Genomic DNA, 27868 nt, shown 5'->3' with positions numbered 1-27868 from the left:
TGCCCATACCAACTGAAGAGACACTTATGCCATTTATTGGCTATTCTTAATATACACCTACCCCATTGAGGGTGTTTATCACCATATATAGAATTGTTTATTTTCATGTATTGTTTATTTTCATTAATCACTGGTGTTTCACTGTATTTATATTAATCTAATTAGCGCGACTTCCCCTTTTTTACTATGTTTGTTTGTGCTGTATGGCACACTTAAGACGCTGCTGACAATTTATTTTTGTATCACACGTTGGGTCTGCGCAACAATATTTCCTTTTTTCTATGTATTAGCAGAACATGTAAGTATTTCTCAGACAGTAACACACTGGGGGTTATTTACTAAATGCAAATCCACTTTGCACTACAAGTGCAAACTACAAGTGCAAAGTGCACTTAAAAGTGCACTGAAAGCGCACCTTGATGATGTTCAGTCGCTGTAAACCCGAGGGGGACATGCAAGGAAAATAAAAAAACAGCATTTTTGCTTACACATGATTGGATGATAAAATCAGCAGAGCTTCCCCTCATTTCAGATCTACCCCTCAGATTTACAGCGACTGCACTTCTAAGTGCATTTGCCTTTAGTAAATAACCCCCATTGTGTATAAACACTGCAGTAATGTTCAGCAATGTTCCCTAACCCAACCAGTGCTTGAGATGAAATGTCTTCCAGTGTCATAACATTTTTTGCTTGGACTTCTCTTTTAAAATGCCAAATATACATTATGAGATTTAAACTAACACAGATTAAAAAGAGTGTTGTGGCGGTACAGATGACCAGTTCTGCAAGTCTCTGCTTATAATGAACAAATGTAATCTCCAACTTACCTGTTGTTATGCATTCTGAATCAAAACTTGTCACATCATTCAGTTTCTTTCCTTGGTATTCAGGAGGACCAACACAGACCACATCAGACACAGTTGAGTTTGTCATCTTCAGCCAAGAAAACAGCCATTTGGCCTTGCAGTCACACTCAAACATATTGCCCCGTAAATCCCTACAATGAAAAGATAAATGAAGAAGACAAGTAAGAGCAAATTACCCCAAATAGATATCTTAGAGCAGTATTTCTTAACCTTTTTTCAGTTAAGACACTATTTAAAATTATAGACGATCTCAAGGCACCCTTTAAAATTATTGACAGTCTTGAGGCACCCCATTCTAAAATGTAAAAAAACTATTCTAATTGTTTCACACAATGTAGCAACATCTACACGTAGGACACCCAACATTAGAGGTGGTTTATTCCTCCAAAGCAAACACACTTTAGCACACTGGGACTGACTAGTTTTCTTATGTTTACTGTATGTAAAGTGTTTGTTAACCTTTTTGAATTTGGCGCCGTTCTCCTCTCCCGCACATCATAATGTCGCAGGGAATGGAGATCGGCGGCACACAGAGGCACTGTGTGAATCGAGCGAGGAGAACCCCGCTCGCTCACACAGCGTGGTGGCATCGCTGGATCCAGGGACAAGGTAAGTAAACACTGCCTGTGGATCCAGCGAGGCGAGCCCGAGTCTGACTCAGGGTTACCGATCGTAGCTGAAAAATTTAACCCCGAGTCAGACTCGGGAATACCGCCAGGGGGGTTAATAACTGATGCCAAAGTCTAGAAAGTCAAAATGGTGAATAATGAAAACCTGTGGCTTTGTGTAACTAAAAGGCAGGCTTTATCCACCGCTTGGCTGGTATACAATTTTTGATCCATTTTTAGGCTTTTGCCAAGACACCCCTGAAGAAACCTTGAGGCACCCCGGTTGGAAAAGGCTGTCTTAGAGTAAGGCAACAAACATTAAAGTTTTTTTTTTTCCTTCGCTGTAAACCCAACATTTCATATTCCTGATACATGCCTACTGTACCATGTACTTGTAACGTGTATCCTGTTTTCTATGTATTGCTTCCTTTGTGTGAAATCCCTGGTGATCCTGCCAGTCCCTCTGCTTTCCAATTGAAAACAGACCACACTAGGTATGAGAGCACAGTGTGGTCAGTTTTCTGGCTGTGCTGGGAACTCAACCTGCTCTCCTCCAATGATCAGACTTGTCACATTGGAGCGACACACTGAACTTTCCAGGGAAAGACTTTCCCTGGGAGTTCAGTGTGTCGCTGTTTCTCTTTCCCCAGCTCTTGCGCAGCTGACAACAGAAGGAATACAATTACTTATAAAAAAGGAAAAAAAAAAGTTTATAACTCTTTTTTTTTTATCTATACACAAATATTTTGCCCTTCATTTCCATTTTAAACTGAATAGGATGTTTTACAAGGTGAGGGTCGCACCTACATCATTTGCTTAGACATTAACGTAAATGGCGTCCAGCGCCATTCACGGAACGACTTATGCAAACGACGTTGTTTTTTAAATTTCGACGCGGGAATGACGGCCATACTTAAAGCGGGGGTTCACCCTTAGAGGGCACTTTTCCCCCTTAGATTCCTGCTCGTTATTACTAGGGGAATCGGCTATTTATTTTAAAATATGTGCAGTACTTACCCGTTTACGAGACGCATCCTCTCCGTCGCTTCCGGGTATGGGCTTCGGGAATGGGCGTTCCTTCTTGATTGACAGGTTTCCGAGAGGCTTCCGACGGTCGCATCCATCGCGTCACGATTTTCCGAAAGAAGCCGAACGTCGGTGCGCAGGCGCAGTATAGAGCCGCACCGACGTTCGGCTTCTTTCGGCTACGAGTGACGCGATGGATGCGACCGTCGGAAGCCTCTCGGAAGAATGTCAATCAAGAAGGAACGCCCGCTCCCGAAGACCCATACCCGGAAGCGACGGAAGAAGATGCAGCTCGAAAACGGGTAAGTACTGCACATATTTTAATATAAATAGCCGATTCCCCTAGACCGAACGAGCAGGAAGCTAAGGGGAGATTTTTTTTTTTTTTTAAATGGGTGAACTCCCGCTTTAACATTGTTTAGGACACCTAGGAGGTAGCCCTAATTTTACGCGACGTAACTCGACGGAAACAACGTAAAGTTAGATCGACGGGCAGCTCGGACATTCGGGGATCGCCGTAAGTATTCATTTGCATATTCTACGCTGACCGCAATGGCCTCGCCACCTAGCGGCCGGCCTAGAATTGCATCCTTAAGATCCGACAGTGTAATTCAATTACACCTGTCGGATCTTAGGGCTAGCTATGCGTAACTGATTCTATGAATCAGTCGCATAGTTAGGACGGCCCTAACACAGAGATACGACGGCGTATCAGGAGATACGCCGTCGTATCTCTTTTGTGAATCTGGCCCATTATTTTTTGAACCTGCTCAGTAATGCCAACATTTTTTCTTTCAGTTTTTTAATAGGTTTTTGGATGTGTAGTTTCCTAAAATATTTTCTGATGACCAATAAATGATTATATATTTTTATATGAGCTTTTAAGGTGTAAAAAAAATATGAATATACAGTAGCTATTTGGACGCTAATGATTTTGGTCTGGAGCTTTTTCCGTTTATGCATTCATTTGAATGGGCTTTCTAAAGCACCTGACCCCACCAAATAAGATGCATGCAGCATTTTCGGAAGCACTGCAATGCAAATGTATTGAAAATGTACTATTCAACACAAGTGCGTTGCATTGGTGCACCATTCATGCCACATTAATGCATTACCACAGCACAATAACGTGAACAACTCCTAACAGAGTTTGGGGTGGTTAAGCAGTTTGCATAAATAGTTAAATATTTTTTTTTTAAGACCTATTCACATTCTTGCATTATGTTGCAGTGTAATAATAAACTTGCTTTAGCCCTGGTTCACACTGGTGCGATTTGACATGTCAAATCACATGTCAAATCGGTGCAACATCGCATGTGCGGCGCTGCACTGATTTCAAAAAGTAGTTTCTGTACTACCTTTTGATATTTTAGCCTGCAATTTACATTGACATCTGTGCAGAAACTGCACAGATGTTTCTGTAATCGCGGCCAAAATAGGGACTGACAAGCGGAAGTGAAATTGTGCGAGTTCAGCTGCTTCACTCCCACAGCCCAGTGTGAACCTGGGCTAAAGATGAGTTGTTTTGCATGTTCACGTGCTTTGTGTTGTGGCCACTATACCACATGCAAGCTAAAAAGGACAGCCACCATTTTTTCTAACAAAGCTAAGCATTGTAGTGCGTTGCATTGGGAATGTGTTGGGGTGGCACTGCAGTGTCACAGTAAGGGGGTAAAATTTGCTGCGCCGTTCGTTTGGCCCCACATTTGCATGGGGTCACGCTTCATTTAAATGGATCACGCCCACTTCCACCTACTTTGAATTAGGCTGGCTTACGCCTACGAATTTACGTTACGCCGGCGCAACGTTGGGGGCAAGTGCTTTGTGAATACTGTGCTCGCCGCTCTGCGCTACGTCGGCGTAGCGTATATTCGATACGCTACGCCGGTATAACTATGCGCCGCTGTATGTGAATCCGGGCCTATGTGTCCATGTACACATAGGCTGCGGTTAGAGGAGGTTCAAACTCATCTAATTTTTCTCTCCTGAACACGTAAGAATCACTTTTCACATTTTGACCGCCGGCCGCAAAAACTTTGCAAGTGCCACGTTTTGCATTCTCCCATGGCCGGTGGTAAAAGTAGTTCAAGTGTGCATGAAGACTTATGCCGCATACAGACGATCGGACATTTCGACATCAAAACCGTGGATTTTTTTCCTACGGATGTTGGCTCAAACTTGTCTTGCATACACACAGTCACACAAATGTCAGAAATTCCGAAAGTCAAGAACGAGGTGACGTACAACACATACAACGGCACTATTAAAGGGAAGTTCAATACCAGTCGTGTTAGTAGAAGTTTGGTGAGAGACGACTTTTCAGCCTCATGCTTTTCAGTCCGTTACAGCGTGACAAATGTGCTATCTCCATTACGAACGCTAGTTTTACCAGATTCAGAGCATGCGTGGCAATTTTGTGTGTCGGAATTGTCCACACATAATTGGAATTTACGAGAACGGATTTTGTCGTCGGAAAATTTGAGAACCAGCTCTCAAATATTTGTTGTTGGAAATTCCGACAACAAATGTCCGATGGGGCCTGCACAAGGTCGGAATTTTCGACCAAAAGCTCCCAATCGAACATTTGTTATCGAAAATTCAGAGGGTGTGTACGCAGCATTAGAGGGTGGCTACATTTGTTCTCCATGGTCCCACTCTATGTAGGAATGTAGCCATGCTGTCTTGCTCACTCCTGAGGTGGGCTATGGTTTGTGAAGTGTGCATAGAGCAGTGTGTAACAGGCGCTTCGCGCACCTGTTTCCTTACAATAGACTGGTGCTTTCAGCGCTGTAATGCGTTCCATGCTGGAACACATACGGCACTCGCGCGATGACGTCATCGCCCGGCGCCGCCCTGCGTTCCAGCATGGAACGCGGAAGTGCGCCGTACACGGCGCCCTGTTTGAATTATTGCAATGCACTCCAGCTGATCTCCTGCCTATAAAGGCATTCAATGGCGATACAGCTGGCGTTCTATTATTTTCAGCCGTAGCCTCTCAGGCCTAGCCTGTCAGCTCAACCATGCTGCTGCCTTTGCACCGCTCCAGGAAACAACTACTACTTTGCTGCTAAGACTTCCTACAACAACTGCATTGCTGGGAACTACCTTCATGCCATGAACATCTTGCACCATGGAAATTCCATCTCCTGCATAGATATCTACAAATGGATAAGTAGTCATTCCTTCACTTGTAGTTCTATAGGAAGATCCAATGCTAATGTTTCATCTATAACAATTGTAGTATTACAAATACCGTGTGGATATTACTATATCTTCTGGGAGATACTAATGTGCTAAAGCTTATTGCAAAGGAGTACTTTAAAGGCACAGCTACCACTAACTCATTATAGCAATATTTACCTCATGTATGCTACTCTAATTACTACAGCTATAATTGCCTCTCATATGTTTGCATTGCTACATCTATAACTACAGCTCATGTCTGCAACTATATTTACCTGAGCTATACTGCCTCTCATATGCAATAGTGTTATATCTACAATATTCACCTCAAGTATGCTACTATAATTACCTGAGCTATATTGCCTCTCATACGCAAGTATGAGTATCCTGTTACGAGGAGTGATGCCTGGGGCCTAATACTGAGTTGTCACATAGAGAATCGCATTGAAGTCCTTGCTAACCGCAGTTGTGGTTCACTCCGTTCACCAGTGCTGTTACACAGTGCAGATGACTGCAACTAATGTAACATGCAAACAGAAGTGAACAGAGGAAATAAGAGGTCCTGGAGTTCATGGAGGACATAACAAGGAGGCATAAAAACACAGTAATAAACAATTTAATAATAAAAAATAGATTACAGAGCCATTAAAATGTGTGTATGGATTATTTGGGGAAAATATGAATGTCATTTAATGCTACTTTAAAGTGGAAGTAAAGGTAATTAAAAAAAAATCTTCTCCCTGCAAGTCATAATGTTTATCACATACTAGCACATTATGAAAGACTTACCTTGAAACTAAGCCCTGCAGCGGTGCGCTGTCACCACTGACAGGGCTTCCATCTTCACCTGGTCTTCCTTCCGCGTTTGTGGGCTCCGGTCCTTTGAAGGGGTGAGCCGCAATAATGTCAATCCTATACATCAGTGTTTATGGCAGGAACGGCATACATGGGTATGCCGTTCCTTCAGAATGCATGCGCCAGTGATGTCTCCAGCTGCAGAGACACTGAATATCTCTTAAGCGGTGCACACCTAAAGGTAAACTTTATTATACTGTAATGGTAGAAGTGTTCAATGGGACTTTACTACCACTTGAAAGAACTTTTAAGCCATGGTAAAATAATGGTGAAGTTTGTAGGCATCACTGACGGCATTATAGTTCTACACATAACTCTTCATTGTTAAAAAGGGATGGTGACCACAGGGGTAAATAGCAATTGGAACAAGTTTTGTAACTGTGGTCACCCACAGATATGAGATTGTCACCATATATGCCCCCAAACCATCAGGCAACTGGCAACTAACATCTATAGATACCTGGAGTCAATATGGCCTACGTAACAAAAGACAGTCATACAAATCAAAATAACCAATGGCAACAATATTCATACTTTTATAAGCTTAAAGAAGTCAGAACATAAGAGAAGGCAGTTTGCTTGCAATGAATTACCACCGTTTCCACACTGGCTTGATATATAAACCAAATTTGTATTGTAGATTAGGCCCTTACACTCATTTAATTAGGCCTTTCCCTTACACAGTGTACTAAATAGAGAGACCTAGATTTAAGTTGCATTATTTATGATGTGGGAAAAAGAGCATTAAAAGTACATTAGCACATCCAGTGCAATACACTTATAAAAATACATTAAGAGTCCCATTAACATCATGGTTCATAGATATGGGTTGAACATTGTGAAAATAAATTAGAGCAAGCCCAGTGATCACCCATGAGGTTTAGAGAATAGTAGCCCCAGGGAATCATGGGAAACTAAGTTCAAGATTCACGAGTAATGAAATGGCAAACCGCAAAAAGCAAGCATATAAAATACAGATGTGTGTGCCTCTTAGCATATATTCCTTTTTCGGTCTAATTTAAAAAATATGCTGTGCACACGTTTCAAGCATATGCACAGCCATTATGAATAATCCCTGTAATTTGCCCCCCTAATACTTACCTGAGCCCATCTCGATCCAGTGATGTTGCACAATAGACTCAGCTGCCCAGGCCTCTACCTCCTCATTGGCTGAGACAGCAGTGCAGCACCATTGGCTCCCGCTGCTGTCAATCAAAGTCAGTGAGCCAATGAGGAGAGAGAGAGGAGGCAGGGCCGGGCCACAGCTCCATGTTTGAATGAATACAGAGAGCTACGGCTCAGCTCAGGTGTCCCCATAGCAAGCTGCTTGATGTGGGGGTAATCAACAGGATGGAGGGGCCAGGAGCAGTGAAGAGGGACCTGAGACGAGCAGGTAAGTATGCCATGTTTGTTATTTTTAACAAAAAACAACTTTAGTATCACTTTAATTAATTCTTAAAGCGGAGTTCCACCGAGAAATGGAACTTCTGCTGATCCGGTTCCTGCCCCCCTCTGGTGTCACATTTGGCACTTTCCAGGGGGGAGGGGGGAGCAGATACCTGTCTAATCCAGGTATTTGCTCCCACTTCCGGTGAAAGATTGCTGCAGTCGCTGCGGTGATCTACACCATGTCCGGCCCCTCCTCCGTCTCCCCTGCTGTTTTCTGGGAGACACACAGGTCCCAGAAGACAGCAGGGACCACTCAGAACACGCATCGCGACTCGCGCATGTGCAATAGGGAACCAGGCTTCACTTCCTGATTCCCTTACTAAAGATGCCGACACCTCCACCCGGAGCCGAGGGATGGGTCGGCTTCGGGTGAGGACATTGCGGGCGCCCTGGACAGGTAAGTGTCCTTATTTTAAAAGTCAGCAGCTGCAGTATTTGTAGCTGCTGACTTTTCAGGCAGAACTCCGATTTTAGTGCTAAGCACGCCTAGTGTTTCTATGGGTTATGGTACATCTGGTGTTTTTTCTGCTGAAATGCTTCTCTCCTGAAAGTGCCAGTGATTTTTTTCAGCCTCTAAATGCCTGTGAAGACCTATGTGTGCATGGACGGAGGGGCATTTAGAGGCAGAAAAAAAAAGGTCAAACTTAAAAGTGGCATTTTTGAAGCCCAGTGTGTCCAATCAGAGAACACTTTCCCCTCATTCAAAAACTGCAAAACATTCTCTGAATAGTGCCCAAGTCGAGCGGACAACCTTCTGTGTTCAGAATGCAGCAGGGCAACTGCTTGGACCCAAAAGCAAGTGGAAATCACTGAAGTATCGGTATCTTCTTCAATGATTTCCAGCTTCCAGGGACATCGACCCAGGTATGGTATATACATACTGTAGATATATTGCTCTAAGCGGGACCAATGTAACTATGTATACAATATCCATACCTAAAATGTATCTTTAAGAGGAATCCTCTCAGGCCTCGTACACACGGACGGACTGTCCGCTGAAAATGGTCCGCCGGACCGTTTTCAGCGGACATGTCCACTCGTAGAGTTCTGTCTGATGGTTGTACACACCATCAGACAGAAATCTGCGCGGACACAATACGCGGTGACGTGGCCGCGACGATGACGCAGCGACGTGCGCGGCCCTGGAAGGTCAATGCTTCCACGCATGCGTCAAATCACTTCGAAGCATGCGAGGGCTTTCGGCCGAGCGGACATGTACGGTGAGTCTGTACAGACGACCGAACATGTCCGACGGACAGGCTTCCAGCGGACATGTTTCTTAGCATGCTAAGAAATTTTTGTCCGCTGGAAAACGGTCGGCTGGACAAATGCCTGCTGGAAACCTGTCCGATAGGCCGTACACACGACCGAACATGTCCGCTGAAACTGAACCAGTTTCAGCGGACATGTTCGGTCGTGTGTACGGGGTCTTAGTAGTCAGGAACACAGACAGCAGTGGAAACCCATGGGAGGTTATAACCCATCCCATCTTGTGTTTTCTAGGACAAGTGCTAAAAAATTTCTGCTCTGTTCTAAAACTTTTTGGCTGCAGTTAGCTTTATATTGATGGTTGTCCCACTGGGGTTTTTGAGTGCTGATATATGGAAGCTGAATGCATTCATTACAGAAAAGACATTCCCACTCACTGTAAACATTCATACTTACAGCTCGATGAGGGACTCTAAATCACTGAAGATGTCTCTTGGCAGAGTCTTAACGTGGTTATTGGCCAGAGAGCTGCAAGAAAAAGTTGAGGATAAGCTGCTGCTTTTGAAGCCAATGAAATCAAATGAGTAGTGAGGAAATACATGTGGATAGACTTACAGGTGAGTGAGATCTCGAAGGCCACGGAAAGCATGTCTGGAAATGGTCTCTATTTTGTTCCCTTCAACAAAGCTAGGGAGAAAGATATGTTTAATCCACTGAGTTGTATTGAATCTACGCTAATATACATCACAGCATGACAGAAAATGTAAATTAAAACTTTGAATTCATACATGGAGCACAGCCTACCATCTCAGCGCAACCAGCCTACCAACTCATCAAGTGATCTGCCATGGATCGCTTTTAAGAGGGCATTTGACAGGTGGTGAGGAGGCAATACATCGCCTCCTCGCCAACTGTTTTAAACCCCAAAAGCCTGCACTACAACCATATGCACTACATGTACTTGTGGGGTGGTTGCAGCAAAGACTTATTCTTCGCTGCTGTCAGGGCTGCTGTTAAAAATTCACGGGCCCCCCCGAATATATCAAAACAATATCCTGCACAGTGACAAGGGGGCACACAGTGGGGAGATCAGAAGCAGGCAGAACAGAGAGCGGGATCAGTACTGGGGAAGCAAATACAGGAACAGTGTCTTGTGTCTCTCCCTGCAGCAGCTAAAAGCTGGCAGGAGGGAGCGGAACTGGCTTTCAGCTGCTGCAGCGAGCCGCACAGGACATCCTTCTGTAATTGCCCCTCCGTCCGACCACACCAATTCCCTCTGCTGTCTGGGCCCCCCCCTGTGTGCCCAGGCCCCCTACAGGAGGACTGTGGTCCCCCCCTATCAGCAGCCCTGGCAAGTGTATACCCCATCCTTCCTACTACCTTCCAACTGCAAAGTTTAATTACCCTTTCATCCAGGTATTGCTGTAGTGCACCAGATCATCGCAATCCTTTTTGTTGATAACCTGAGAACCCCTGCTTGTGATGTAGGACAGGAATTCCCAATGGTACAAGATCCTTGGAAGCATAGAAAGCTTCATGTAATAAAATATCAGTAATACAAAGTTTTTTTGTAAAGCCATTAGTCAGATGCAAACCATCCTGGAAACTTTGAATGAGGTTGATGATAAACCAAAGAGAACATTTACACAGTCAGTGGCTCACAAATGAAGTCTGAGAAAGTAGGAGAATTTCCTAAACTGTAGCACAATTACATTTACTAGTCCTCTGGAGGAAAAAAATATATACATTTCTGTATAATTGTTAGCAGCACTTAATACAGCAACTACAATTGCTCACATGAGACCCTGCTATAAAACGACTGGTCTAATGTTTTAACAAGGGTCATAAGAGCAGGCACTGAAAATAGAGAGCAGCTCTAAGCAAGCAATAGGACTCATTCAGAGCACTACTACTCCCATCCACAAAGTGCAGCTCTACTAGAGTTAAAATAGTCACTCAGTTTATCTTAATATGATATTCTTACCATTTTACCATATCTAGATGGAGCAGGGCTTTCATGAGACTGTACTATAGACTTTTGCTTGCCACTGTGTTCAATCTTCCTGGCACACATGAGACCATCGCAAGGTGTATCAGGATTGTTCCAAACAGTGGTGTAATAATAACATAGCAGGCCACTTGCTGCTGTGGTACCCAGGACAGGGGGGGCTCTATTAGGGGTTGTTAAAAGGACATTAAAGGGGTTGTAACCCCTCATGGTTTTTCACCTCAATGCATTCTATCATGGTTCTCTCAGGGGAGAGGAGACTGATCTGTTATCATTCCTAGTCAGTCCCCCCCCCCAAATCTAGAACATACACTAGGGAACACAGTTAACCCCTTCATCGCCCCCTATTGTTCACTGTCAGTGACATTTATACAGTTTTCACAACTTTAAACGCTACATTTGGAGAGGAGTCAACAAGGCCTATTATGAAAGGTAATTCCTATGGAGGGGGATCGCTGATGTTTTGGGGATGTGTGAGCTACAAAAACACAGCAAATTTGGTCAAAATTGTTGGCAAGATGAATGCAGTATGTTATCAAAAAATACTGGAGGAACATTTGCATTCATCAGCCAGGAAGCTGCACATGGGATGTCACGTACTTGGACATTCCAACATGACAATGATCCAAAACACAAGGCCAAGTCGACCTGTCATTGGCTACAGCAGAATAAAGTGAAGGTTCTGGAGGGGCCATCTCAGTCGCCTGACCTCAATATCATTGAGCCACTCTGGGGAATTCTCAAAGTGCAGTTCATGCAAGACAGCCCAAGAATTTACAGGAACTGGAGGCTTTTTGACAAGAGGAATGGGCAGCTTTACTATCTGAGGAGATAAAGGGCTTCATCCACAAATACCACAAAAGACTCAAACTGTCATTGATGTTAAAGGGGGCAATACACAGTATTAAGAGCTGGGGTGTGTAAACTTTTGAACAGGGTCATTGGGGTACTGTAGTTTCTGTTGCCATTATGATTTAAAAAGAGTTAACACAGTTGATTGATAATAAATGGCTTCAGCCAAACACTAACCATGAGTGAAAGAAAAGTTTTGTGTTATCATGAATTAATTAATTTTATCATTAATATTCTCTGAAAAATGACCAAGAAATCAGGGTATGTAAACTTATGAGCACAACTGTGTGTGTGTGTGTATATATATATAAATATATGCATGTGCTTTCTGATTTTCTCAGACTTAAATAAAAAAAAATCTGTTTGTTTAGAAGCATACATTAGGTTTCTTTGAGTGTTTGAGTGAACACTTCTCAAACAAATGTCATTGGAAACATTTGTACAAGCTGTCCTCTAATACAATGGGAAAATAGATACTGTGTTGTTGAATGTTGGGCAAAGATCAGTTGGCAATTAGATGCTTCCATTGTCCTTACAGGAATAATGGGCACGATGCTTTCAGAAAACCAAGGTCAAAAATAGCTTGGCCTTTTGACATATATGGCCTATGATATGTATGATACAACAGTGTCATCTAGAGGCTGAATTGGGAAAGGTTTCACCCATAGAAGACTAATGTAAAGGAAGTAGTGAGAAAGGATATGCCCATGTGGAATTGTCTACCTAAACTTTCCAAATAAAAGGCCAGCAGCATAAGCTAATAGGGGGACTCCATGATGAAATAACAACAAGGAAGGTCTGTGCCAGAATAAACTTTACCTTGGGATGGCTCTAGCACATGATTTCTGCAATCTCTTGAATAGCTGGGAGTCCTGGTTGCCTATAGAGATTGTAATACTGCTATAACCTGAGCTAAGTAGCGTTTAGTGTACTGTATTCCTATTGTATAGATAGGTAGTGTGTGTTGTATGTATAGATGTCAGTCTTGTATTATATCACTATAATTAAATATACACTATATTGTCAAAAGTATTGGGACACCTCCTGCCTTTACACGCACAGGAACTTGAAAGTCGGGATTGGGAACATGAAATTGCACCCACTATGCATCAAAACCCACCACATACAGAAGGATGTCAGCTATCTCAAGGCCCTGGAGGTTCTCCTTGAACAGAAGGAGGCTTGAGACCTTGCTACATTTGGCGCCCAACGTGGGGCAAAAGGCATTAGCCTTGCAGCAGTCGTTCAAAGCAACCAGCTTCAGCTCCATCGAGATATCGTCTGGCTCTGTGGGAAGGTGGCAAGTAACATTTACCCTTCTTATAGACTGTGTTGTTGTGTGTACTACCAATGTGGGCAAGAACCAACAAGTCTCATTGCTCGATTAACAGTTCCTGCCAGCGCTGTGAGGGTTAATACAGACTTCAAAATTAACTCCATTACAGTTTTGGCGCACCGCAGCAAGAAGAAGGCAGACTCCGCAGTTCCCAAGGAACATTTGCACAATCCGTTGGCAGGGGGAGGAGCCCCTGCTCTGCAGAGGAGGATAAGGAAGTGCTGCCACGTGTATCTGATTGTGGGTTAGAAAGGAAGATGGCGCAGTTCATGAATGGAATGGCGGATTGGAGAAAGTACGCTCCGGGTGTTTGTTTCGTTCCGAGGGATGTGAAACCTGTTCTGACTGACACCGAAGTGCGGTATACGCTAAAGGGTAAGCTTGCCCTGTATATGGCTGGAGGCTATGAGGCCTTGGATCTGATCTGCGAGAGATGTTCCGGCCTGACCACACAGTTGAGGCCTTGGATGGTCTATGGACTTGCGGAGAGTACCTGTTAGAAGTTATCTCCCCAACTCAAACTCTGCAGATACTACAAGGTGATTGGGACAAGAATGTCGCTATCCCGGCTGGGAGTGATATTCAGAGCCCACCTGCCATCACCCGAGCTGTGCAGAAAGCTGCTAACCCTGCATCAGTGACCACCCAGGACCCAGCGCACCAGTTGCTCCTAGAGGCCGAGGTCGGGCTCAGCTGCTCGCCTTGATGTCCGAGCCACCCTGGAGGAAAATACCGGAACCGTGTAAGCCAGGAAGGAGTGAGAGTGGTGTGCCTGTGGGGGAGGTGATGCCAGTGGCTGTTAAAAGGAATGCTAATGTTGTGCCAGTCAAAGTGAGTACCATGCGCAACTATATCCGGCTGAAGAGTGTTCTACTATAACCTATTCAGACATTCCGTCTGACGGTCTATCCAAACTCTTTTCTGATACATTGTCTTGCACCGGTAAGTGGAGTAAGAGCGATGAGGAACAAATGAGTTATGTGAAAGAGAGTGAAGTTCCCCCTGATGTCGCTGCTAATGTAGAGATCAAGCTGTCTGCCCATGTAGCCCCGCTGATTAATATTTCCAGATCTTTTGGAGGAAGAACGCTGGGCTCAATAGGTTTCCAATGTTCGCCCTAGCACGCCCATGCTTAGCATCAAGCCCGACCATAAGCCGGATGTGGTCGCCGGATGCTCAGTCCAACATGCACCAGACGCCCAGGTTTTTACCCGGATACAGGGATCCCAGAACTCTGCCTAGGCTGTCCAAAATACTGCAAATCATCATAAAGAAGGTGGCGGCAAAGTACTGGTACTTGTAACCATATATACCAGCTCATCTGGAGGATGAGATATTTGATAAAGAAGTCCAGTGGGTGGATGAGGCTGTGCGCAGCTTTCTACAGATTCCTCTTCATCTGGATTTTCCTAAACTGTCACCTAAAGTGGCTGAAAAATACCACCGGGCATCTGGCTGCTAGGCTGTCTGAGGGCCTTTCCAGAAGCAAGAGGGAGCAGCACAGAGTTGGTAATGTGGCTTGCAGTCCAACCAGAAGTGACGGTTCTTCTGACCGGAGAACCTGTCATGGTCTGAAGTTGAGGGGAAGCTGTCCCCACAAAGGGACCGTTCACCTTATTATCAGGGACCACAGTGAGTAAATAAAGCAAGTACCAGAATAGTATTCTCACTAAACGGGCACGGTGGAGAATGGGGAAACTTCAGATGGTGAACATGTCAGGAACCCAGCCAGCAGAGGTGTTGCTTGCAGAGCAGCCTTGTGTGTCAAGCCCGGGCCGAGCAGGCCAGCAGGGGTGAACCTTGAGAAGTATCGAAAGTGCCAAGCTAGGGACCCAACAGAGAAGCTTGAGGAAGATACCACTGTGAAGCTTGGATGAGCTCAATGGATTCAGTGGCAGTGAATCAGTGGGTCTAGTGAGAGACCAGGAGGCAGGAGCTCAGTGGGCTGAAGAACTACAAGGAGAAGTTGTAGTGAAACTGAAAGAACTGTTACGTTTGTGTTAGGAACTATTAAAGACTGTTGCCATAGGGGACAGCTTTCCTGCATGTGCAGATATGGCACTTTTCTGGGGCCTTTCCCTGCATGGCTGTCCTCCCACTGAAGTCTCTGAGCCTGCTAGTTGAACTTGCAACAACTCAGGGGTGTCCTGGCCCTAACCCTCTTTCCCCCATAAAAGTTTGTAAGAGAAATCAACATCTCTTTTGCATTCAAGAAGTTTCTGGCGCCCAATAACTTTCACCTTGCACCTAATTTGCCTCACAACCCACCACATACAGAAGGATGTCAGCTATCTCTGGCCCTGGAGGTTCTCAGTAGACAGAAGGATGACGGAGACCTTGCTACATTTATTTTGTATAACGTTTTTTGAAGCCCCATTGGTAGAATTTGGTGAAATATCAGGGGCCAGATTCACGTAGGAGAGCATATCTTTAGTTGGGCGTAGCGTATCCTATTTACGCTACCCCGCCGCAACTTAGACAGGCAAGTGCAGTATTCACAAAGCACTTGCTCCGTAAGTTGCGGCGACATAGCGTAAATCAGCCGGCGTAAGCCTGCCTAATTCAAATGTGGAAGAGGTGGGCGTGTTTTATTAAAATGAGCCGTGACCCCATGCAAATGAAGCACCGATTGTACAGCGCATGCGCGCGCATGCTCAGTATCACGTCGAATTTACTCCATAAGATACGCCAGGCCCAATGCCTGTGATGTGAACGTAACCTACGCACAGCCCCATTCACGTACGACTTACGTAAACAACGTAAAAAGATACGCTTGCCGACGTCCATACTTTGCATTGGCTGCGCCTCATATAGCAGGGGTAACTTTACGCCGGACGTAAGCCTAACGTAAATGGCGTAGCGGGCGCAAGTACGTTTGTGAATCGGCGTATCTACCTAATTTACATATTCGACGCGTAAAACTACGGAAGCGCCCCTTGCGGCCAGCGTAAATATGCTTCCAAGATACGACGGCGTAGGAGACTTACGCCGCTCGTATCTTGGCCAAATCTATGCGTAACTGATTCTAAGAATCAGGCGCATAGATACGATGGCTCACATTCGGACTTATGACGGCGTACGTGGAGATACGCCCTCGTAAGTTCACTGTGAATCTGGCCCCAGGTGTCTAAATAGACATTTGAGACAGAGAATTAAGGCTGGCCATACATGTTCAATCATCTTGTACAATTTTCCAGTAGATTTACCAAAAACCATATAATATGAGGTCAAAACTAAACAACACTTTCAATTGTATCCAATTAGGTAGGTAGAAAAATTCTGTAATGTATGGCCAGCCTAAGATTAAGGACACAGCCCTCAATCTCTATCTCTTCAGCCTCAACAGCACGGAATTAATGGACAGGAATAGCTCTGTACAGAGCTTCCCGTTCATTCACAAACTGAAGCGCAGAAAACATAGTTTACTATTGTGGCAGTCCTAACCAGGACAGGGGCTTTTGGAGGGGACTGCACTGACTATGGGCCCTGGCTTTTATGGGGCTCTATTCTTTGGGTGGTGTGTGCCTGGGGGACCTTTGGAGTAGTTTTTCTTTGGATTCTGGTCCGTTCCTCTCTGAAACATACAGACTCTGTAAATATAAGACCTGGATACAGATTTGGGGCCTCTGTGCCTAAACCAGCAATGACTGCTTCACCCCCCCCCCCCACCTCCTAGATTCAAAAACTCAGAATACATTTTAATATAATCACCTCAAAACAACCTGATGCTGGTGTCTCTTGTAAAATTGCCCATTGTGCCCAAAATGTTGCCTCATAGGTGAGAATTCCCATTGTTAAAGCGGAGGTTCACCTTAAAAACATGTATATAACATTACATTCTGCATACTTCCAACATTTACAGTATGCTGTTTGTTTTTACTTTTTTTGCTGTACATACTGTATTATTGCTATTTTCCACCCGGCTTCCGGGTACTCACTCCCGCAGGAGTAGGCGTTCCTATGCAGAGGCGCAGTGTCATGTGGGACTTCGCCCAGATGATTGACGTCTTGAGAAAAACTTCCCCTCGGCGGATAAGGCGTGTCACGAGTTTCCGAAAGTAGCCGAACTGCGAGTCGGCTCTATACGGCGCCTGCGCAGTCAGCTCTACACGGCTCCTAGTTGGTGCGCAGGCGCCGTATAGCGCCGTATAGAGCCGACTCGCAGTTCGGCTACTTTCGGAAACTCGTAACGAGCCTTATCCGCCGAGTGGAAGTTTTTCTCAAGACATCAATCATCTGGGCGAAGTCCCACATGACACTGCGTCTCTGCATAAGAACGCCTACTCCCGCAGGAGTGAGTACCCGGAAGCCGGGTGGAAAATAGCAATAATATGGTATGTACAGCAAAAAAAAAAAAAAAAACAGCATACTGTAAATGTTGGAAGTATGCAGAATGTAATGTTAAATACATGTTTTTCGGGTGAACCTCCGCTTTAATTGAGTTTGTCTGCTAGTATTGTGTCCACCAAACTATTTTACAGTTTGCATTGTTTAGGATAATATGATCAAGCTCTTACCTGATTTGGTGTGGTATATATTCTGTGTGAATTTACAATAAAGTCAGTTCCAGTTAGCACCTAAGCTAGTGTCGTCTAGTTCTTGGGTGCATTTCCCAGCTATAATTCCTGGTTCCAGAGTAGAGGAAGCTGTATCTTGACAAAGGCACACAGGCTTAGTGCCAGGCAGTCCATCACATTTGGTGGCCTGGGACTTTTGGGAAGTACCAGCCAACAGCTCTGAAATCTCGAGTGAAGTGTCAGCAATGGGGCAGAGTAACAGTGTGATTTTCCCACCTCCATCTGCAGCTATGGAAGTGGAGCTTTTATGGCGGATAAAGCAAGCGTTGACTCACCTCGACTAACCTTTTTCTGCACATGATGAACTTGGATGGAGGAATACCTCTGTCCAGCACCCGCATGGGGGAACGGGAGATGGAGCAGCTGGCTCATCTCCCCAGCGGCAGATCCACAGTCTGGGAGAGGAGGTGATCGTCCTCCCTCCCCAGCGGCAGACCCACAGTCTGGATATGGAGAAAGCCGTCCTCCCTACACAACAGTTAGTTAGAGCAGAGGATGTGGGGTCCCCAGCAAAAGTGCTTTCATCGGGGCAGAGCATTACCAACCTCTGCCCAGTACCTTCAGCGGCTCCGGGGATCCAGGGTTAAGAGATATTGAACCTCTACCCCCCACCACCAGCTCCAAAGGCTGGGGATTTAATAGATTTCCCTCCCCAGCAAGGATCCATGCACCTGGGAAACAGTACCAGAGAAATGTCTGTCCAGAAGCTGGGTGAGCATACGGGAGATGGAGCAGCCGGCTCACCTCCCCTGCGGCAGTTCCACAGTTCAGGAGAGAAGGTAGTCATCCTTCCTCCCCAGTGGGAGATCCACAGTCAGGGAGAGAAGGTGGTCAACCTCCCTCACCAGCAGCAGATGTGGAGTCCCCAGCAGAAGTGCTGGCATCATGGCCAAGTGGTACCAATCTTTGCCCAGCACCAATAACAACTCATTTGGCCTCCCTCCCCAGCTACACAGACAGCTATAAAAACTTGACAGAACTTCCTCACACTGTCAACTCTATCAAGATCTGAAAAAATGTTTTGCCTATGTATACACTTAAAACATTTAAATATACAGTACAATTGAAAGAATGTTTCTATATCTGATTTATAGGTGCAAACATTTACCTGTTGATCTTGTCAGAAATTCTTGCTCTCTATTTGTGTTATCCTAAAGAGACTCTTGAGTTCTCCCTGTTAGACTATAATTCTGTTGGGGTTCTGCTGCCCCCTACTGTTAGCTGCTAATATCATTATTATCTATAATTGCATATTAGCAATTCCTGTCTCTGAGGGTCAGGCTTTGAAAATCCCCAGAAGGATGAAGTGAAGAGAGGGGGAGGAACTGACACCACAAGTCCAAATGCAGGAGCTGCATTACTGTATTATATCCAGACTAGAAGCAGAGACTATTAGGTAATTGTTCTTGTGTTCTGGCTGTTCAACTGTAGCTGCCCAAAACTTCTTCATCTGAATCCTTTTGACAGACAAAGTATCTCTGTCCTAGTGTTATTATCTCCTACCTATGGTTAGGTCTGTGCTACGGTACATACAGTATGTAGTGGTCACCTTCCAGTATATTAGTAGGTGAAATTGTTTATTGCAATAGAATTTATATGCACCTGTTATTTTAGTTTTATGCAGCTTCTACTATTTTAGTTAACCCTGTCCATTCTGGTCTGGAAAATTAACACAGATACAATACAAGGCCGCAACATGCGACCAACAATTACCGGTCAAAACACAGAAACCGGTTTGAAAGGGGGGGAAAAAAAAAAGAAGGAGGGGGGACAGCAACAGTATACATCAAATTTACATACACCAAATCAAAAGCAGTGAAATCTAAGTAAATCAGATCAAAGTGAGACGCAACTCATAACCCCCCCCCCCCCCCAGGACAAGGAAAACCTTTTGCCCAATCGTAATCTCAATGCTGATAGGGTATAACATGCAAATCTCTTTCTGAGAAAGAGCAGGAATGAGATACATCTCTCTTTCAGAGTACACAATTGCTCTAGAATAAAAAGTTCCATAGCCCGCCCCCACCTGACCATAGCATACCTACACTCAAGGCCTCTGCTGAACCAAGCTCAATCCGACACCGTATCCACCGAGGCCATCCAACCTCCCCATACCTTATCAAATTTTTTCAAGGCCCCCCTACTCAGGTAGGTAGCCTTGTAAAATGGAATGGCCTTATTGACCAGCATTTTCCAGGCCTCCACCGTTGGGGCCGAGGAGCTCTTCCAAGAAAGGATAATCCGCTTTTTAGCATAGAAAAAAAGAAGAATGAGGAGCGTTCTAATCGCCCTGGTGGTAGCCAGGGGTTCCACCAAATGCAGTAAACACACCTCCACATTGATGGGAACCGAAATGGAAGTGACCGACCGTATACAGTCCACCACCCCCTGCCAGTATGGCTGAACCCGAGGACATTCCCAAAAGATGTGCATAAAATTTGCGGAGGGCATGGAACATCGCCAGCATACAGATCCCTGGTTCCCAAACATTCTAGCTAGTCTAGCAGGCGTCAGGTAAATCCTGTGTAGAAATTTGTAATGGATGAGTCTATCCCTGGTAGAAACCAAGGCCTGAAAAGCTGCTCCCCAAACATCATCCCAGTCATCTCTGTCCAGTCCCGAGGTCACTGTCTCCCAGGCCCGTCTACATGGCGCCAGCAATTTAGTCGTTTCCTGAAAAAGGTCCCTATATAGAACAGAAACCGCTTTAGACAGCGATTCACCACGAGCCAATAGTTCCAAATCACTGAGTTCAAAGACAAGAGGACCCCCCCTGAATTGGGCCTGAAATGCATGTCTTAGTTGCAGGTACCTAAAGAAATGCGTGTTGGGTAGACCATAACATGCTTTTAGGTCGTCAAATGGCATAAGAGTGCCATTAGCCACTATATGGCGCAGGAGTTTAATTCCAAAGTCGGTCCACACCACTGGATCTGGATAATCAAGAAAGTGTGACAGCTTGGGATTCCTCCACAGGGGAGTCTCGGGGGAGAAAGTGACACTATCCTGGGGTCTCAGCTCATGGGCCACAGACCATGCTCTGAGTACCGAACGCATAGAGGACGTCAAGGGGTAGGGAGCCCTCGGCCCTCTATAGACCAGAAGCAAGAGTGCCTCATAGGAGCCCACACAGGCAGCCTCCAAAGAGACCGCAGCGTCGTCCGGAGCGGTAATCAACCAGCGATTAGCCACCGCCAGCTGACCGGCCAAAAAGTATTTATGGAAATTGGGTACCGCCAATCCTCCCTCCCCCCATGGTTGCTGAAGAATGGCCAGTTTGAGGCTAGGGAGCCTCCCCTGCCACAGAAAAGATGAGATCATACTGTCTATGGACCTGAAAATCGACTTTGGTATCCACACCGGTGAGTTCCTAAGGGTATAGAACAGGAGGGGAAGAATCTTCATTTTAATTAGACTCACCTTCCCAATGAGGGACAGGGGGAGGTTTTTCCAGGAGTGGAGTTTTTTGGATACGGTGGCCAGTAATGGAGTCACATTAAGGCTAATGAAATCTGTCACTGAGTTCGTGATTTGTAACCCCAAGTATCTGATCTGAGTCACCCACTGTAAGGGATTGGAAGGGTTGACCCGCCCGGGCATCCCATGGGAGCGTAGCGGAAGGATCTTTGACTTGGTCCAGTTAACCTTGAGACCAGAGACCTCAGTGAATCTACCCATCAATGAGAGTGCAGCATGCAAGGAAGGGCCTGTATCCCCAATAAATAGAACCAGGTCATCAGCATAGAGGGCCACAGTCTCAGTCAGGGTGCCCACCCCAATTCCCTGAACTTGCGATGAAGAGCGTAGTGCAATCGCCAGGTGTTCCATAACCAGAGCAAATAAACCCGGGGACAGGGGGCATCCCTGCCTGGTGCCTCTGGATACCGGAAAAGTGTCAGACACCCCGCCGTTTAGGCGGATTGCTGCTACTGGGCGGTCATAGAGCATTGCTATCCATTTGAGGAACACAGGGCCGAAACCCATGCGCTCCAGCACCTGGACCATGTATCCCCAATCAATGGAGTCAAACGCCTTTTCCAGGTCAAAAAACACCAGGGCACCCCCATGGGACAGCTCCCCATCAATTTGCGTATGCGTATACACCCTGCGCAAATTAATATCGGTAGCTTTCTTGGGCATAAACCCCATCTGGTCAGGTGATATAAAGTGGTCCAGGCATTGCATTAATCGATTGGCCACCATTTTGGTGAGAATTTTAAGATCCATGTTCAACAGAGCAATGGGCCTGTATGAGGAACAATGAAGTGGGTCCTTCTCCGGCTTAGGGAGCAAAACCACATGTGCCTCATACCACGTAGGGGGCAAGCTCCCAATCTCAAGACATTCTACATACAAGTTCAAAAGCCTGTGGGACAGCACTTCCGAGTAGGTCTTGTACCATTCAGCCGGAAGCCCATCAGGTCCCGGCGCCTTGCCATTCGGGAAGGAGGCAATTGCCACGGCCAGCTCCTTGGAAGTAAAGGGGGGCCTCCAAGTCCGCCGCCGCCTCCTCAGGCAGCACCGGGATCTGAAAGGAGTCCAGCAAATCCGTCATATTGCGGGATAGCCGCATACAGATCAGAATAATAGGATACAAAAGCCTGCATAATACTTTCTCTATCCCTCACTAGGGCACCCCCCGTCGAATAGACACAGGGAATGGCCACATGGGGTCGAGCATCTGCCGCCAAGTAGGCCAACAATTTCCCATTCTTATCCCCTTTCTCAAACAGCTCCTCAGCCCTGCATCTGAAGGTACATTGCGTAAGGGTTTGAAAATGGACCAAGAAGGCCCTCCTAGCCATCTGCAGCTCTACCAGCGTGGACTGAGAAGGCGCCTCAGCATGTGCCTTCGCGCACCGTAATTCCTGAGTCTGGAGCGCCTCCGACTCAGAATTTTTCTCAACTCTAGCGGCCTTGATGGCCGCTATGTACACCCCCCCCCCCCCGGTAGATGCCTTAAATGCATCCCAGACCATATGACCATCGGCGGAGCCCTCGTTCACTTTCCAATATTTTGTGATATGTTCGGAGACCAATGGCTCCACAGATAACTCATCCACCCACCCCGGGTGCAATCTCCAGACCCTCCGACCTCCATCCCCAGGTCGGCTCAGCGTCACCTGCAGGGGGGTGTGGTCCGAGAGTCCACCGGCTAAATAACCGACCTCCGCCACCTGAGGCAGCAAGGCCGAGTTCGCGAAGGCTAGATCAATACGGGAGGAGGAGGAGCTGACGTGGGAAAGATAGGAGTAACCTCTCTCACCAGGATGTTTCCACCGCCACACCTCCTCCAGAACCGCCGTGTCCGCCCACTGTCTGAGATCGAGATTCCGCACCCGATTTGGGTTGGAGGCATCTAATGTATAGTAAAAGAATATTGTTAAAATCTCCGGCCATCAACACTTTTAACGGACCGAAGGTAGCAATTTTCCCCAGAACCTGGTACAGCACCTCTTTGCTAAAGGGGGGGGGGGACATAGACGTTCACTATAGCCCACAGCTGAGAGTCAACATTCAGAATCACAATTGCATACCTCCCATCTGGGTCAGTTACTACATGTTCAATAACACATTGCAATTTCTTGTGTAACAAGATAACCACTCCCCTGGCATATGAGGAATAAGTGGAATGTATCGCCCTCTGTATCCAGTTCCTGTTCAGTGATAGGGTTTTACTGCCCACTAAGTGGGTCTCTTGTAAGAGAACGATATGGGGGTTCAGGGATTTAAGATACTGAAGGACTAGGGAACGCTTATACTTAGAATTTAGACCACGGACATTCCACGAGACAACTTTAATGTCATCCATTAATGCGGGCGGGGAACAATCGAAAGACAGGAGGAGCCTGTAAAACCGGGCGACCAGGAGGGAGGAGACTGGACACAGAGAGCCACACTGCAACACCATACAGCATTCGATGAGCACATAGCACATAGGGCAGAAAATAGTCCTCTGCACTTGCGTACAGAAAGCAAATGTATATGTATCGAGAGGGGGGGAACAAAATGTCACTGTCCCGAGTAAAAGAAAAAAAAAAGGGGTAAAAAAAATACCAAAAAATTAAAAAAAAATCGAGAAAAAAGCAAAAAGAGTGACAACCAAAGAATCCCAACTCCTTGTTTGCTCCAGGCGAACCAAACTAAAAAACGGAACCACTGCTGGAGAAACTTAAAACCCCAAAACATAGTGGACAGAAGTGGAGTATCTGTAGAGTTCATCCACACACAAGGAGGGGGGAAAGGGAGTCCAGAGAGACACTCAAATATCCCAACCTGTGTAACTCAGTACCTGGTGCTCCTGTCAAGAACGAATAACTGATCTTGCAGTCCCCTGTAGCATGTATTCTTCCACGAGAGCCCACTTCAGGAGGTAGGAGGGATGAAGAAGAGGATCACAGCAACGAGGAACCACTGCTCCCAGCAACGACATCTTAGGCAGGTGAGTATCGCCCAACTTCAGGCCACAGGCACCACCACCATGAAGCTATTAAACTGGTCGGAACCCTAGGCCAGCGAATCCAGCCAGTCCACCGCCTCCGTCGGAGAGTCAAAGAACTTTGCAGACCCACGATGGATCACCAAGCCCTTCTCCCTCAATCGGCGACGGATGTCTGTAAAGGAGCGCCTTTTCTTCTGCAGATCCGGAGAAAAATCAGGATAGAGATGAATCACAGCATTGTCATGCTTCAGCTCCGGGTGCTTACGAGCCTCAGCCAGGATCAAATCCCTGTCCCTGAAGTTCAGAAGGCGGACAAGGAAGGCCCGCGGCCATGCACCCGCCGGCCTCCTCCCCGCGGGCACCCTGTGCGCTCGTTCCACCACATAGACAGGGGACAAATTCTGCAGGCCCAGGAGTTCCTTAAAGAAGGCTTCTGCAAATAGTACCGTGTTGGCACCCTCAGCCCCCTCCGGGAGCCCGACCATCCGCACATTATTGCGACAAAGGCGATTTTCGGCATCGTCAGAACGGGCCATTAGGACCTTAACCTGCTGCTGCAACTCCCCCACAATATGGGTGGTAGAAGCCGCTATGTCCTCCGCTGCAGATATGCGATGTTCCGCTTCAGACAGGCGGCCCCGGAACATGTCCATATCTTGCCTAATGAGCCCACACTCTATAGCAAGAGTGTCAATCTTCCCCTCCACAGAGGACTTACTGTCAGCGATGGCCGCCAGGACTGCGGCGGTAGACTGGCCCCCCAGCAGCTCCGGCGGCTCCTTCATCCCCACCGACGAGCCCTCCAAGTCTAGAGCCTCCAGGTCCGCCATCCAGGACTCTGTCTGCACCACCACCGAGGCCGGGGAAGATGACAGGAATGGCAAGATGGCCGCCGCATGTGTGGTCAGCGGCTGGATCCGGGCCAAATAGCCGTTCGCCTTCTTGGCCGAATTACGCTTCCCAGGCATCGGGAGGACCGGGGCAGCCCCCCGGACAGGATGAAGGTGCTTGCTGAGAAGAATGGCTCAAGAATTCCATCGGATGGAGAGAACGGATGGCAGGAGCACAGGCTGAACACGTCCGTCTCTCTCTACATCCCGGCCACGTCCCAACTTCCCCGTTCTTCACTATGGCGCAGTCATTGATCGTGTGTTCCCTGATATAGGGAAACACGATCAATGATGTCTCACGTCCAGCCCCGCCTCCCTACAGTTAGAAACACATATGAGGTCACACTTAACCCCTTCAGCACCCCCTAGTGGTTAACTCCCAAACTGCTATTGTAATTTTTACAGTAAACAATGCATTTTTATAGCATTTTTTGCTGTGAAAATGACAATTGTCCCAAAAATGTGTCAACATTGTCTGATGTGTCCGCCATAATGTCGCGGTCACGAAAAAAAACGCTGATCGCCGCCATTAGTAAAAAAAAATGAGAAAAAATAAAAATGCAATAAAACTATCCCCTATTTTGTAAACACTATAAATTTTGCGCAAACCAATCGATAAACGCTTATTGCGATTTTTTTTACCAAAAATAGGTAGAAGTTTTTTTTATATATTTTTGGGGGATATTTATTATAGCAAAAAGGAAAAAATATTGATTTTTTTTCAAAATTGTCGCTCTATTTTTGTTTATAGCGCAAAAAAATAAAAACTGCAGAGGTGATCAAATACCACCAAAATAAAGCCCTATTTGTGGGAAAAAAAGGATGGCAATTTTGTTTGGGAGCCACGTCGCACGACTGCGCAATTGTCAGTTAAAGCGACGCAGTGCCGAATCGCAAAAACTGGCCGGGTCCTTTACCTGCATTTTAGTCCGGGTCTTAAAGCGGGGGTTCCGCGGGAATTGATTTTTTTTTTTTTTAAGTGCATCTGCCGCTCATAATGAACTTTTTACTGTACTCACGTTCCTGACATTCTTAACCCTCCGCATGGACATTCTGCCGCAAACAATGATTTATAAAATCCTTTGCTGAACGGTTCCATCTTGCTTGTGGGCACTCTGAAGCGCACAAGCAATACTTCCGGGATATGGTGAATGCATGTGCAGTGTTGACAGCGAGCGGCGTACTGAAAAGGTCACGCCCCGTTGTGACGACAAGCGCAACATCTTTTCAATCAGCTAATGACTTCTCTCCTGGGAAGCATGACGCTGTGCTCCCAGGAGACTTTGCGATCGAATCCCAGAAAACACTGGGGCGCTTACTAACTGAATGACACGCCCACTCCCACGGGAGGGATACCAGGAAGTGCCTGTTATTCGGAGGAGAATAAAGGTACTGTAATGGTTTAAAAAAAAATTAACAGCAGACTTTAGATATATTCAGTGTGCAGTCTTAATTAGATAAATAGTCTATTGAGGGTGAACCTCTGCTTTAAGTGGTTTAACATCCGATGGTAGTTAGAGGTCTGGTTGCATGTAATGCCGCATACACACGGTCGTTTTTTGTGATGAAATAAAACGACGTTTTAAAAAACGTAATTTAAAATTATCGTGTGTGGGCGTTATGTCGTTTTTTGTCTTCTAAAAAACGACCAAAAAAAATTCGAACATACTTCAATTTTTTGTCGTTTTTCAAAATGACGTTTTTTGTGTCATAAAAAATGATCGTGTGTGGGCTAAATATACGTTTAAAACAACGTTTTTAAACCCGCGCATGCTCAGAAGCAAGTTATGACGCGAGCTTGAATGGAACAGAGTGCCGTCGTACGTGTTGTACGTAACCGCGCTTTGCTAGAGCATTTTGAAAAAACAATGGTGTGTAGGCAACGTCGTTTTTTAAAATGAAGTTTGAAAAACTTTGTTTTTTTTCATGAGAAAAACAACGTTTTTTTACAAGACAAAAAATGACCGTGTGTACGCGGCATAAGATTAGAAGCTACTAGGAAAGGCTTAAAGTGCAGGGTAGATAGGCTGACTCTGAGTACCAGTGCCACACTACAGTTTATGCATGTAAGAAGCTTTGTTCCAGGCTGTTTTGACAACAATTGGAGGGTATCCCCATCTGAATCCGGCCGGCTGGCCAGGCCATTCCATATAGTCCTGGCACCCAGGTTTTTTTTCAGCTGGAACATGGCCGAACTCTATTCCGCCACCTCCATCTCTCGCCTTCCGCTCCCCGCACCCTACCATCACTTTTAAACAAAGTAGCCTTCTTTTTTTACAAGGACAGCTTTCCCCTCGGTGGCTCTCACAGATCCCTGCGCGGGGACAAGGGAGATGCAGGTGCATTGTGGCATAGGGTATCACGTGGTAATAAATATCCCCATCTGTGCACAGATGCTAACCAATGATCTCCCTGCAAATGAGAGAACCTCCTACACTGCCGGCAGGTACTAGAGCTGGCCAAGTAAGGTCAGATGTGAGGAAGCTTTTGAAGGGGGCAACCCTGAAACCGCACTCTTCATAACGCATCCCCGAACCTTTTGCACTCCTGGTATTTATTGCCATTTT

At 46.0% G+C, this 27868-nt stretch overlaps 1 protein-coding gene across 2 annotated transcripts in view; it reads right to left on the bottom strand.

The window, feature by feature from the left end:
• The window catches only part of LGI2 (leucine rich repeat LGI family member 2), an 82071-nt gene that overhangs the window by 9509 nt on the left and 44694 nt on the right, over nucleotides 1–27868 (bottom strand). For both annotated transcript variants that reach the window (XM_040335173.1, XM_040335174.1), the window contains 3 exons: nucleotides 9812–9883; nucleotides 9653–9724; nucleotides 828–997 (listed from right to left, as the gene is read on the bottom strand). In XM_040335173.1, coding sequence (XP_040191107.1) covers nucleotides 828–997; nucleotides 9653–9724; nucleotides 9812–9883 — 314 coding nt within the window. The remainder of the gene's footprint in view (nucleotides 1–827; nucleotides 998–9652; nucleotides 9725–9811; nucleotides 9884–27868) is intronic.

This window comes from Rana temporaria, chromosome 1 (genome assembly GCF_905171775.1).
Source record: "Rana temporaria chromosome 1, aRanTem1.1, whole genome shotgun sequence".
Classification (NCBI taxonomy): Eukaryota; Metazoa; Chordata; class Amphibia; order Anura; family Ranidae; genus Rana; species Rana temporaria.
This window is presented reverse-complemented; position numbering and strand designations above follow the sequence as displayed.